The 14,169-nt window shown below is 51.6% G+C and overlaps 1 protein-coding gene across 1 annotated transcript in view; it reads left to right on the top strand.

The window, feature by feature from the left end:
• The window catches only part of LOC104272560 (junctophilin-3-like), a gene marked incomplete at both ends in the record, with an annotated part of 20,458 nt that extends 8,092 nt beyond the window's left edge, over positions 1–12,366 (top strand). The window contains 1 exon segment of the mRNA XM_009867590.1: positions 12,238–12,366. Coding sequence (XP_009865892.1) covers positions 12,238–12,366 — 129 coding nt within the window.
• Between the last annotated feature and the right edge of the window lie 1,803 nt (positions 12,367–14,169).

The raw sequence follows: 14,169 nt of genomic DNA, 5'->3' as shown, positions 1-14,169 counted from the left end.
CAGCAACAGCCCCAACACCTCCCATCCTCCTCCTGTCCCCCCCCCACCCCACCCAAAGCCTCTTCTTCCTCGGAGAGAAGCAAAAGCAATATCAGAAGCACAAACGGGATGGAAACACAGAGCTCAGCAAAAATAACGAGCATTTTCCTTGCTGGTGTTTGTGAGCATTGCTTTCCCCCACCCTGCAGCCAGAGAGTGGGATGCAGGGGGGAACCTGGCACCACCAGGGGGGAGTGCAGAGGCCGGGCTTTCCGGTCCCTCAGTGCTCTTGCAGTGGGTTTGAAAATTTTCAGGCAATGAGGTTTCTGTTGCCTCCTCCACGCAGGACAAATGACAAGCTGGCCTGACTTCCTAATCCAGGAAATTAAAGGATTTGACGATAGACCCTGCTAAGCGAATTTCCCCCTGAAAATCCCAGGGGGATTTAACCCATGGATCTGACCGCTTATCCCTTTAAAGTTGTGAGTAAGTAAGGTCCCAATTCTTCAGGGTGCTGAGCACCCTAGAATCTCATCCCGGCAGTGACGTGGCCATGCCCGGCGCTCTGCCCAGCATCCGGCAAGACTTTCTTTTCCATTTAATCCCACCTTCTCAAGGGCGGGCAGCGGCCCTTTGCTCGCTGCCGGCTGGGACAGCAGAGCCTTTTTGCAACCACAGCTCAGATCCAAACCATCCTGTCCCCATGTGTCACCCTCCGGGGTCATTACCTGGGGACAGCAAAACCTGCTGGAGGTGGTGTGCACAGGCAAGATTGGGTCACTGGACACGCTGCTAGGAAGCATCGTTGTGAGCGTTGGTGGCTTGATGGTGCCACTCTGAACCCTGGGCAGAAGTTCCTTGGACTCCCTTGTGGAGAAGAAATAGGGTTGTGAGCTCAAAGCTGGACACAGGTGGCCACGGCAGGTCCCCGTCTAAACCAACAAGATCCCTGGGGTGCTTCAACCAGCCGTGGCAGGTGCCAGCACTTCCCCAGCCCTTTGGTTCTGGGGATGAAGCCACCTGAAAATTGGTGGCAGAGACAGGAATGACGTTCTTTTCCAAGGGGAGAGGTGTGGGGCAGGACTCAGGCAGGGGCTGGTAGCCTTGTGTCTCACCTGACTCATATAAATGGCCTCTCTGGGGAAACAGGCTGCAGCCTTCTCTCCGTTATCTGGCTGTGTCTGTCTGATCTGTCTCTCATCACCACAGCACGGAGGTGAAGCATAAATAATTAAAAGCCCAGCTTCTCTCCCGGCAGAGCCAGGCCCTGAGTCCCTTCCCCTGTTGTGCTGCTGGCTGCTAAAGCAGAAATTTTGGGGGGCTTTGCCTTGGAGACAGTGCAGACTTGCACACCCGGGACCAGCCTCAGGGCACGTTGGTGTTTGGGGAACAGAAAGAGCACCCTCTGCCCCGGCAAGTCCCTGGTGGCAGCATCCAGTCCGGAGGATCCTATGGGATGCTCGGGGTGTGCTGGGACAAGCAGCACCCACCAGGTGAGGATCGGAGCTGGGTGCAGGCAGGCAAGTGAGGCTGAGTGGGCAAACCCCATTGCAGACCTGGATAAACAGGATATTGGGGGGTGCAGGCTGGCATTTGGGCTCCCTTGTCCTCCAAAACCCCCCAGGTGACAGAGAGAAGAAACCCATGCAGGCAGCAGCGATTAGGAAAGCGACTCCTTCTGGGTGGGTTCTGAAGTTTGAGGCAGGCAGGAGCTGTTTGTTGCTGTGGCAACAGGGATGATATATATATATTTTTTAATTCCCACCACCACCACCACAGTCAATAGGGTGGCTGCCAGAACTCACATGGCAGAGGGGTCTGCCCATCCCTGCCTGGACATCCAGGGCTGAGCACAGCCCCAAAGACACGACCAGTCCCTCTCCCTCCTGCCTGCAACCCCCAGGGCTGCAGAGCATGCGGGGGCCAGGGCGACGTGTGCCACAGGGTTGGGTCAGCCTCAGGCAGCGCTTAAAAATGACAAGAAATTTCACCAAACCCTCCTATTCCCTCCACCCTGTCCCCAAGGGGACCGGAGCTGCAGAGCCTGGTGACAGCAGGCTGGCACGAAACGTATTTCTGCAGCGTTTTTTGCATCTGATGTTGCTTTTTCAGTAAGGCTGATGCGGTGCGTATCGTATCCAGCTGAGGTTTCTCTGCAAGTCTGTGTCCAGCCAAACTCCATGCCAGGGGCTGGATGTACCTTGGGTTTGGGCAGAGCCAGGCAAGGTCCTCATCGCCCCTCAGCACCTTCCAGGATGACTTTAAGTAATGAGGTTAAGGGGGTGCTGTCTGTGGCTTTCCTTGGGGAGCTTTTTTGTTCTGGGTTGGCATTTTCTCATCATTCCTGCGAGTTTCTGGGGTGCAGATGTGGGAACCGAACGTGGCAGTGCGGGATGGAGATGATGCTGCCGTATCCTGCACATGATTGTCTCCAACCAGCTGCTTTTTGGGTCCAATCGCCTCCTATAGCAGAGAGAAGCTTCTCCATTGTCACCAGGTCCATCCTGGCGAGGCTGAATGTGGCAAGAAGTGCACGGAGCTGTGCTCAGCTCCAGCATCTCGCTGCAGGTGAGGAATCGGCCTCCTCCCAAGGCACGGATGTATCCGCTTTCCAAGCATCTCTGTTGGTAGAAATGCATTTTTCCATCACTCAGAAGACCGGCCCATTTTAACCCATCCCTTAGACCCCTATCATATCATCCAGAAAAGAGTCCTGCCTCCTACCCCACAAGGCTGCAGGCAGTGGAGAAGTCCTGGATGGCGCAGCTGGATAACAACCACCTTTCCTCCAACAGCTGGAGAGCATCTGTCACTGTTCCTGAGGCCATTTCAGCTCCATGTCTTGGCTAGAGTCCAGACTATGCTGGAACTAAAATACTAAGTTCAGTTAGATGAGTTTGTTGTCTACTCTGGGTGAGGGTTGTGTGTTTTTTTGCAGTTTGCTCTGAAGTGGAGTGGGTTTTGCTGTTGAGTGTTGGCTGTTTGTACTGGTGCATGGCTGGCGGTACGTCATGGATCATCCCTGTCCATCAGCCCATCTCCAGGGGTAAGGAGGACCATGAGCTCCACGTGATGCTGCCTCTTTCAGACTCTTGCAGCTCCAACAGAAGGGGAAAAAAAAAATTTGCCTGGAAAGTTCATTTGCCAAATGTCTGTTTTGCTTGAGGTGACCAAAACTTGTGAAACTGCCAGAGCTTTTCAGCCAAAATCCTATTGAGGTGAAGGGTCAGGAAAGGAAAAAAGATGTTTTCTTGTGGTTCTGTTGTGTTTTGCTTCAGAATTTCGTCTGACACGGGGTTTTTTAGGCATCAAAATGAAACTTGAATTGACTGGACCTGCAGCCTGGGGTAGGTCATGGCAGAAGGTACCTGGTATCCACATCAAGCCAGGCTTTTTCTAACAACCTTCATCTACCCCGCGAAGATTGCTTCAAATCTGTGCTTGGACTGGGGGGTCCCGACCACTTCCCTACCCTCCTCTCCTCGACAAATCCAGGAGGATCACAGAATCACAGAATGTTCTGGGTTGGAAGGGACCAGCCCCCCTGCCAGAGCAGGATGGATAAAGTTACCCCAAACCACCTATCCAAACCCACTACAGTCAAGCTTCCCACCAAAAAAAATGGCATTTCGCCAGTTTAGCAAGCAGGGCCGGGCTCACAAGGGTTTTGGAACCAGCCTTGCCCAGAGACAGAGCGATGCAACCGGCATGCGGGATGCAGCCTGAAGCCGTTCCAGCCAGCAGCGTGTACAGCCAAACTCAACACTACACATGCCCAAGCAGGCTGACTTATGGCTGCTCGGGGAGCTATAACTTGGCCTGTTGTGCATTTTAAAATCTCCACCCGAAATGCGGCATCGACGTCGGGCTTTTCTGCTGTTCTGTTGGTTTTTTTTTTCCTTCTTTTAATACAGGCGGTATAGATCTGCAGCATGCAGATGATCCAGCGCTGCCCAGGTCCCTTGGAGATTTTGTGCCTTCTCTTGCTTTTTCTTGGGCTTTTTTTTTTTTTCCCTTTCCGAAGGCTCTTTAATGATTTCTTCCAACCTGTTTTGCCTCCTTGCCTGCAAGCGGCAGGCTCGTTTGTAACGCGCTGGTTTTGCCCAGGGTTAGAGCCACATTTGCGGCATGGTTGTGCCTTTGGGATGTGTGTGGGGAGGGCTGTCTGGGAACATCAGCTTTTCCTGCTTCTGTTATGCTCGTTTTCCATTATGTACATGAAAATTATCCAGTAAAATCATGGAAACCTGCCCTAGCCAAACCATGATAGCTGGAAAGCAGGCAGCATTCTCCCTGCTCACCCCTTTCCCTTCCTTGAAGCTCACTCTTCTCAAACTCTGCTCCAAGCAGGTTCCTCCGTCACTTCCCAGAAAATAACGCCGTTCCCAGCATCACTGCAATTATCTCGTATCTTCCCCGATTTCTAAGAAAAAGGGAAACTCCATCCTGACAGCTGGAGTTTGCTCTTGCTACCTCTGCATCCGATTTGGAGGGGGCAGCTCCCCACCCCACTGCTGCCCGTCGCTGCTGTGCATGAGCTGGGTCTGAAACGAGGTCAAACCTGTCTCCTTTGGTTGATCAGGCTGGGACAACGATGGGACAGTGGCATCAAATCTATCTTTTTTCCAAGGCAGGGATTTGGGCCGGCAGGTACTGAAGCACCGGGACGGGCAGGTACTGCCAGGCTGCATTGCTCACCCGCATCCTCGGTAGCTTCTTTACAAGTGACAGATGGCAGGAGATGAGACTCCCTCTCCAGATGTTAATTATCTTGCGAGCTGTAAATAACATCTCAGGGTGGCTCACACAGTGTTTCCAGTGCAAAAGGCCCATCAGCTTTGCCCTTGCCGGGGGGGCAGAAGATTAAAAGGAAAGAAACCCACCGGGAGGGAAATAGAGAGGCTCGACTAATTCCATATCCCTTGGCTGGAGAAATGCCAGCAGCATCCTGGCTGATGCTGGCAGATGTGCCTTAGGGTACCAGCTCCACCTGGACCAGCCCTTTGAAGACGATGGAGTTTGAATTTCACGCGGCTTTTTTTGTTTGTTTGTTTGTTTAGCAACAAAAGGGACAAAATAAACAAATCTGAGAAGCAGCCGATTGGGGATGATGGAGCTGGAGAGGATGGTGGTGTTATGGCCCTTTGGTCACTCTCATCCATCACCACCAGGAAGGTCCCAGCTCAGGGTCCCAAGGATGGGAGACGGTCATGATGCAGCCCGCTGTGGGCTGCACTTTGGGGCCGGTTTCTCCCAGGATTTTGGGCATGTGACCTTTGATTGTGGCGCATCCCCGTTCCCCGATTCATCTTGACTTTGCACCGTTCCGTGTTGTGAGCTCCGTTCTCCAGCAAAACTCCATTTGTCTGCTTCACGGCACAAGGCAGAAGGCAGAAGGACGCAGCCCGCGATATTTCTTGGATTAGAAAAATGGTATTTCAGCGCAAAAATGGCAAACGACACCTTGGTGAATTCGCTCTCCCTTTGTAAGCTCCGAAAATATAAAGGTAGAGAAGGAATCTGGCACAGATGCCTGGAGCAACGAGCTGAATGGGAACTGGCTCTATCTCCTCTTCCATGAATTTCTGAGACTTCACGCATGCCGTGCGCCAGCCGGGACACGGGGACTTGCTCTCTGTGAGGTCTCCCAGCTGGCTTGGGAATGGTTTCCCACCACAACGTTACATTTCCCACTGTATGGGAACTGGGAAAACCACAGGGAAACTCAGATTTGGGACTTTTGACCTGAACATTTTCCATGCTTCTCTGTATTTCACTTTCTTGGGCAGTAACAAACACATGCATCAAGGTTTCATTTTTTTCAGGATTAAAGGATTTGACTGTTGGGCTTTTTTTTTTTTTAGTTATTTTTTTTAATTCAGAACTTTCCTCTTCGAATGTGACTTTCAGAGCAATTTTTTTCAGAACCTGCCATAACCATCCCCTGTGCCCTCAGCAATCCCCAACCCTTCCCTCATACTGTCTCACCGCTGGGAGGTTTCCCTCTCCTCTGCCCGGTGCTCATTGCAGGGGTGGTCCATCCTCCCACCTCAAAATCTTCCTCCCGAGGTGGGAAGTCTGTTGGCAGGCGCAGGGAAGCCAGGCTTTCTCTTTGCTATGCACAGCACCTGCTTTCTGTCTGGCTGTAAAGAGCCAGAGCAGACGTTTTTGGCTGCATTACGTCATGTCAGAGGTCACATTAACTGCTTTTTTTTTTTTTCTCTTGATTAAGAATTCCAGCGATGGAGGGGGAGGGAGGGAAAAAGTGCACAGAGGAAGCAGGCGAGGCAAATACGCTGGCGATAAGCAGGTAAATGGGAATTTATGCATAGATAGTTAATTGGTGTGTCTAATATTCCACCCCCTGAGTACCAGCACGGTATTACTGCCTTCACAAATCACTCAAGGCTAGCCTAGCGCAACAGCAACCAAGCCAGCAGAGCTGCGAAAAGAGTCGAGCTGGAATTAAGAGTTGGGGTTTTTTTTCAGGGCGATAAATGCCAGGTAGGGAAAATAACAAACAGGTTGTTCATTGCTGCCATCTCCCCGCTCCCTGAAGGAAATGTCTAGACAGAGCCTGGCCCTGGGTTGTGCCTACCCCGGCCCTTTGCAGTCAGGTTATCAGGGCGCTCTTTTGGAGGCCAGAAAGGTTCTGGGTGCGGGATGTCATGCCCGGTGACGGCCACCGAGCAGAAGCCCACACCGGGGGCAAAGGGAGGCAGGACGGACGCTGCGGCTCTCCCCAGCTCTGCCCTAAATCAGGGATGCTCCCGCAGAGGTTGAAGCCAGACAGTCTGCAGAGGTTATTAATAATTCAGTCCCAATTTGTCCCATCTAGGAGAGCACGAAGACCAGCCAAGCCTCCCCTCCCTGCGGTCAGGGTTTGAGATACTACCCTGAGCAGGCAAAACCTCTTTCTGCCTCCCCATCCCTCCCCGTTGCAGCCATCGATCCTGTGCCGGCAGGGGCTGGAACCGCTTCTCCTCCGCTGCGGGATGCGGAGCGATCGGGTGGCCTCCGGAAAGGGTTACATCTCCCCTCAGCTCTGGGGTTCAGTTACCGGCATCGATCACTGGGGACTTTTGCTTTGCATTTCTTGGCTTGATGCAATTAGGGCCAGATCCTGCGCTTCGCTGCGAGAGCGTAAAATAAACCTTGGAGAGTCAGCACAGTGCCCTGAGGTTTGCGCTTGGGGTGGTTGGGCTGAAAAGCTCCTTTTCCTCGCACTATCAGGACATCCTTTCCCAGGATGAAGCCCATCTCCACACCTCCCTGTGCACCCCTGAGCTGGTGAGCGTAGCACCGAGTCATAAACGCCCTGGAAATGCTCCCTCTGAATTCTTCCTGAAGTGTTTTCTTGCAGCTAGCATCTGTAATTTTAATTGAATTTGGCTGTTTGAAAAATACATGAACCTCTGTAATGGAGGGAGAAAACATTCCTCCTGTAGGAAGATAAAGATGCATTTAAAAAAAAAAAAACAAACCCAAAAGCTGCCCGATTACAGATTGACCGGAGAGACAAAGTGAATCGGATGGAGCCAGTCTGGCCCCTTAGGAAAACTTGAGGCTGTTCATTATGTCCCAGGATGAGCTCACTGCCTGCTTAACTCCATCCTCGCCACCGGCGAGCACCTACGAGTCAGCTCTCACCCACCAAAATGAAGTGGTCTCGTGGCAAATTTGCATGTTTTCCCTGAAAATACGAACCTCAGGGTTTTGTCCCGGTAGGAGGAATTTAAAATGCTGCAAGGAAGAAGGCTTTAACAAAACTTTTAAACATTTTCTTTCACTCTCAGCTTTCTTACTTCATTTCTAAGCTCTGGACAGTGCCATCACTCCAGCCTACCCATCTGAGCTAAGAAATGGAAAAGCAAGTGGGACAAGACAGTGAACTTCTTTGTAGGTATGAGGAACTTGGATTTGTTTTGACCTCCCTTGCAGGAGGGTTGGTTTGTAGGCACTGTAGAAAAGAGTAAGATCTAACAGTCCTGTTGAAATCAACTCGGTACTGAGCAAAGGGTTTCAAGCTTGTTGCAATCTCGTCTGCGCTCCTGTTGAGGAGCTGGGACTATCCAGAGAGCTCAGGAGAGGTTTCCATCGGCTCTCAGCAGGGGATGGAGGAGGGCTGGGGATCTCCAGCCTTGCAGCAGGATCTTGACAAACATGAGCAATAAAGCAGCATTTTTGCTCTTCCCCATCAAGCTTAAATCCCACTGAGCAAGGGGTCCCTTGGCCAAGCTTTGAGTTCGTGGGGACGTCACAGAAGCAAGGAGTTTTCTTGCGAAACAACAGCAAGAGCTGCCATGTGAATGTTGGAAAACAGACCTTCTTTTCCAGAAATCTTGCCCCCATGATGCTTTTTTTCACGTTTAAGACACAGATAATGGGAATTTCCCCCTGCGTCCAGCATGCAGCTTCCTTGGGACCCAGACATACTTTTGCTCAAAGTTTTATTTTTATTGAAGAAGAGCCTGTTTTGCGTATGGGAGCGCAAGAAAAAAAGGGGCCAAGGATGACGAGTCCCTCATCTGGTTCCAGCTCACCCTTGGCACTACCGCCACGCTCAGAGAGGTTTGGATGGAGTGAAGGACTAAGAAATGAAACAGCTTTCTTGTGCCATCCCTGCAATAACAGGCATCGTGCTCGCGGCTCCCGAACACACCTGCCTCCGTTCCTCCGTTCAGAAATGCTTCTGGTGGTGTGTAAACTTGCTCTAATTTCCTGCATGATTTTTAAGCAGTTTGCCCCATTTATTCTCCTGCCAAAGCGCTCCATTAACTTGAACACCACTCAAGCCTTGCCTGGTCTTAATTTTGCTTCGTTTCTTCCCGAGACCATCCGGTGCTACAGATTTTGCTGAGAGTTCACCCCTTTTTTTGGCTCAACCGGCTCCCGAGCGTTGGATTCGCAGCAGAAGCTCCTTGTGCACACGAAGCCAGGCCAGGGTGGCTGTTGGCATTCCTAAAAAGCCAAGTTCTTCCTTTCAAATCAGTTTATTCCAGCTTCTTATAGATTAGCCGGAGCCGATAAACTTGGCATTACAAATCACTCGCAGGTATTATCCCTTCTCCTGTCAGTCCTGGCCAAATCACAAGAGATCTGCAAAGATTTACAGAAATCTGTTTGGTTGCGATTTTTCCCTGCCTCCTGCCAGCTCTTCTTGCCAGTTTGACCACTTGCCCGGTCATCCTCCGAGAAGAGTGAGTCAGCTTTGCAAAAAAAATGAATAAATAAAATATTCCAAGCCGGTCCCAGCATGGACTTGAGACCTTTGGGTCTCAGGTGCTATAAACCACTCCGGCTATCAGGGCTGAGGCTCTTCCCAGCCCCATTCTTCCCCCAAACCCGCTCCCTTAGTTCAGCTTGGATGGTGAAATGCACTAAGATACTATTTTGAGGTTACAACATCCCTCAAAAGTCGTGGGTGTGCTGATGTTTTGAGAGCTCTGGCTGTCTCCATCACCACGGGGCACATCGTTGCTTCTGCCCTGCTCGCCCACCGATGGCAGAGGAAGCCCAGACGGGCACCTTCCTGCAGAAGTGCAACTTCTAATCACCTCAGACAAGACAAGAGGGGCACTTGCAAATGCTGTTTTTCATCCGACGGGCTCATTATGGGATGGAGGGCACCAGGGGAGGTAACGAAGGAGCGATGAGAGAGGATCTGTCTAATTCTTCCCACCCCTGAGCATCCCCAGGCTCCTCCTCCAGCTGGGATGGAGCCACCTTATTTCAATGGTGGTTTCCAGGACAGTGTCAATGTTGGGGAAAGATATTCTTCCCACCCCTGAGCATCCTCAGGTTCCTCCTCCAGCTGGGATGGAGCCGCCTTATTTCAATGTTGGTTTCCAGGATGGTGACTCTGTTGGGGAAAGGTTTACGGCTGGGGGGGGAGAGTGATTAGGTTGTGCCCTGTCTATTAACTGGGGAATTAAGATTTAGCGCATATGACGAGCAGCAGGTTTTTGTGTAAAGGAGACGGCTGTTACATTTAGTATGTGACAAAGTCATGCGAACACTAACTGGATTACTTGCATTTATTTGGGAATACTTATGTATTTTATTATGCAACGTATAGATCACCATAATTCTGCTTTTCACTCCGACGGCGCCTCTCCTCCAAGCATCTTAGAGAGCATTACAAACAATTAAGTCTGCCTGTGCCTCTGCGCAGCGCCTGACGTTATATCTGCTTTGCGGGCATTGAGTATATTTTGGATCGGAGAGGGTTTAATTAATGTGATTGATTTTTAACTCTTTCTCAGCCAGAGCCCCTAGTTGCTGCTCTTCCTGGGCTGATTGTGCCGTCTGTGGGGATGAACTAGGCTAGAAATAACTGGAGTGAGTTTTTCAGGGATGGAAATCCATCCATTCCCCCAGGGATGGTGATTTTGACTCATTTTGGTGGGAAAAAAGGGAGGTGGTGAATGGCAGAAAGGGGAACATGGCTCCATGTATGCTGTCCCACTCTGCAGCCACCTTCGTGTGTCCCCAGGACTCTTGGAAATGTCATGAGCTGCTTCTCAGCACTTCCAGCCTCCTTCCCTGGCACGAAGTGACAGATAACTGCCTCCAGTTGCATCTCCAGGGAGGAGTTTAGGGAGGCGGTGTGTAATCCTGCCTGCTGAGTTTGGTCCAGACACTCTCAGACATTATTAATCCTTCATATCGGGCCAGCGGGGACACAGCCTGCTCTGTAAATGCGCTGCAGAACGGGAGGGACAGTCCCTTCCCTGAACAGTTTTTAGTCTGAGGAGATGGCAGAGGATGAATGAAGCATCTTCGGGAGCCGACAGCCAGACCACCGAGAAACTCCTGTGGCAGACACCACCCGGTTTAACCATGTCAGAGAGGCAGCATCTTCATTTTAAGCCTCACTGGGCTGGTTTTCCAACGCCTGCATGAGTCTTGAGCAGAGTGAGAGTTGGACTCAGGGCAGGTAGGAAAAAAACCATTTAAACCCCATTTTCGGTTGCATCTGTCACGGAGGGCTTGCAGGACCTACAGCAGCATTGCAGCCCCTCCGCCACGTCCGATTCCTCCAGGAAAGCAGGTCGTATCCACTCCTGCAGTCGCTCCAAAGCAGCCAGTTTATATAAATAAAGCACTTATTAGAGCAAAAGCAACTTGTCAGCACTTGAAAACAAGTGACGGGTTGGTTCCAGGAGCAGGGACCAGGCGTCTCCCCCAGGCTCAAGGAGGTGACAGCACACAGACGCACGCGCACCCGGGTCCCTGTACCTGGTTTGCACAGCACGGTGCAACACCAAGGCACATTACTGGCCCTATTTTCCATTTATAGGAGCCTGTCAGGAATGGCACTCCTCTCCGAGCAGCTGTCGAAAAATTAGAGGGAATTCAGAGAGCGGCAGGGAAAAAAAAATAAAAATGATTAAAAGAGATGGAGGGCCTGATTTTGGAGGGAAAAGAAATCAGCTGAGCTATTTATAATGCTGCCTGCACTGGGGTGGGTAGGAACAAGCTTTTGATTTTTTTAAAAGTGCCTCAATTTTTCAGCTAAAGGGACGGGGCAAACCAGCCTCCGAAGGAGGGGACGCTGCGGAGGGGTTGCATAAGGGTGTAAATCTTGAGCGAAGGGATGAGATACCATCAAACAGGAGCCTCTGGGGAATCGTCAGTAATGGGAGAGTGCAGGGGACAGTCACTCATCTGGAGTGAAAAAAAAAAGCCCCAGTAAAGGTGGGTTAAGGGGTGGCAGAGGCGGTACCGACGGGAACCCCCCGCTCCTACCTCTGCTCTCGGTGATGAACAGCTCTTGTATTTACATCCAGTGTTTTACGCAAAATGTAGTGGCGGGGGTGGAAATCTTTGCTTTTTCATCTGGAAGCAAATGCTTTTGATTAAAAAAAAATCAAAACCACTGGCTTTAAATTCAGGCCTTCATTCCTAGAGGCTCGCAGAAGACGCAGGGATTGCTGCAGGTGCCTACTGGGTTGGGGTCCCTCGCCGAGGGGACCAGCCGGCTTCAGGGTGATGCATCCCCAGCAGGGAGGGCAAACCATCCTGCCCCTATTTCCAAATTTTCCAGGTGATCTGCAGACTAAGGTGCAGCTTGTGAAGGTGTTGTCGATGCAACATCACCCATTCCCCAACATGCCCTGGCTCCCGACGGCGGCTCCTCCATCACGGGGTTGGATCAAAAAAAGGTTTCATGGTGGGAATTTTGGGTTTCTCCAGGCTTTGGTCTGCAGAGAGGAGCTGCCTAACGTAGTCCTTGTCTCTCTGGTTGCCTTGCAGGACCTCTCACTCCAGGGCCAAGGCAGAGGCGGCTGTGACGGCGGCGCAGAAAGCTCAGGAGGAAGCGCGGATCGCCAGGATCACTGCCAAAGAGTTTTCGCCTTCCTTCCAGCACAGGGAAAACGGTCAGTGCGTGCTGCCCTGCCGGCCAGCCCCGCGGACACGGCTTTTGCCCCGTGCTGCTCTCTGCCCCGCTTGGCCCTGCAGAGACCCAAAACCCCCCCCCAAAACGAGCCCTGCACGGAGGCTTGGTGTGTGCTGGCAGCCCCCAGTCCTCACTGGGACTCCTGGGGTAGGAAACCACCCCGTAGCACCAATTTTCAGAGCATTTAGCACAAGGCTTTCAATATTCAACAGTTTCACCCTGTGCAGCTCTGTTGTTTCAGGGATCTCCTCTTTTCACAACAAAACACCCCCTTTTTTCAAATGCGTAGTCATTGATGGTTGCACAGAGAAAATAAAACCAAGAAGCACTCTGAAAGCAAAATGCAAATTCACAAACAATTCCAGAAGCAGTCACCGATTTTATCCCCAGGGCTTTTACCGTTCATGATTTCTTTTAAATGCTTGGGCTTGCAGGGCTGGGGCAGCTCATCTTGGTGCTTAACCCTTCCCTTGGGCATGCAAACGCCTCAGGGATATGCGCATTTGAGGTTTGCCTGATGCCTCTTCCTTCCCTCCATCGTCTTCGACACCTCTTGCCAGTTTGTCCAAATTTTTGCCCATTGATGAAGGGCTCAGTAAATGACCGGGGAGGAGGAAGCTGAAGGGAAGGCACAGTCTGCAGGATTCTCCCCACCAAGGCTGTGCCTGTCCAGGAGCGAAAGTGGCCGCTGCAAGTGGGAGTGGAAAGCTCCAAGTCCCAACAGCAATAATTAACATCGTAATTAATAGATGTGAATGGTTTTATTCAAAAGTTTTCCTGCACCGAACCCTCATTAGGAGGCGTCTATCATTATTTTCTCCCCCTTCCAGCTCTCTAAGTGAAGATTACTCATTCGGCTTAATAGCTCCAGGGGCTGGTGCCGGTGACTCATGTCGACGGTGCCAAAAGGGATCGTTGCATCTTTTGGACCAGCCAGCCCATGCACCAGTCCTCACTCGGCTGCGGGGGCGGCCGGGGGCATCCCACAGCTCAGCACTGATGAGCCAGATGTGATTTGAGGTCTGGCTCCAGCCGTGAACCTTCCCGAGCTGGGGTGATGTGCATAGGGAACCCTCATCCGAGACAGGTCTGTGTGCGGGTGGGCATTTCGGGGGGGCTGAGCATGCAGAGCCCCCAGCAGCCCAGCCTCATGCAGGTTGCTGGAAGAAGAAGGCACAGCCCTGCTCGAACAGCCCTCGGCATTTCTTCCTCTTGCAGAGGTCCAATTTGTGTATCAGAGATCTGAGCTTTTTTCACAAGGCTGCTTGGTCCCAGGGGCTTCTTCAGCCCTGAGATATTCCTCGTCTCCATTTCCTCTTGCTGAGAGACTTTGCTGTTTTAAATCACCTCTTGAAAAAGATATTTTTAGGTAATGCATTTTTTACTAGCTTCTAGACAGGGACATGGTGCTCAGCTTGTGTTGGGGCTTGTGTTTCTGGTGCTCACCTCTGGGTGGGTTGCGTGTGAGTGAAGGGCGGGGAGGAGGGAGAAGGAGTTTCCACTTAGAGCACATTAAAAAACAAACATAGGACTTGTTGGAAAACCTGGGAGCGCCCGCAGACCAAGTCAGGCAGATAATAGCTGTGAGCAGCCGTGTCACCCCACAGACTGTGTGACCTCGGGCTGCAAGTGGTCTGTCCCAGAGCATCCCCACAGCTCAGCCCCTGTGTGAACAGACACAGACTCCACACTGGTTCAGGCTCCAGCAACCCCAGACCCCCCCAGCAGCACTTTACCTGGCAAAAACAAAACCTGTCCCTCCTCAGTACCCTGCATCAGCCCCTCGG

The sequence above is a fragment of the Apaloderma vittatum genome, unplaced genomic scaffold, assembly GCF_000703405.1.
Source record: "Apaloderma vittatum isolate BGI_N311 unplaced genomic scaffold, ASM70340v1 scaffold20954, whole genome shotgun sequence".
Classification (NCBI taxonomy): Eukaryota; Metazoa; Chordata; class Aves; order Trogoniformes; family Trogonidae; genus Apaloderma; species Apaloderma vittatum.
This window is presented reverse-complemented; position numbering and strand designations above follow the sequence as displayed.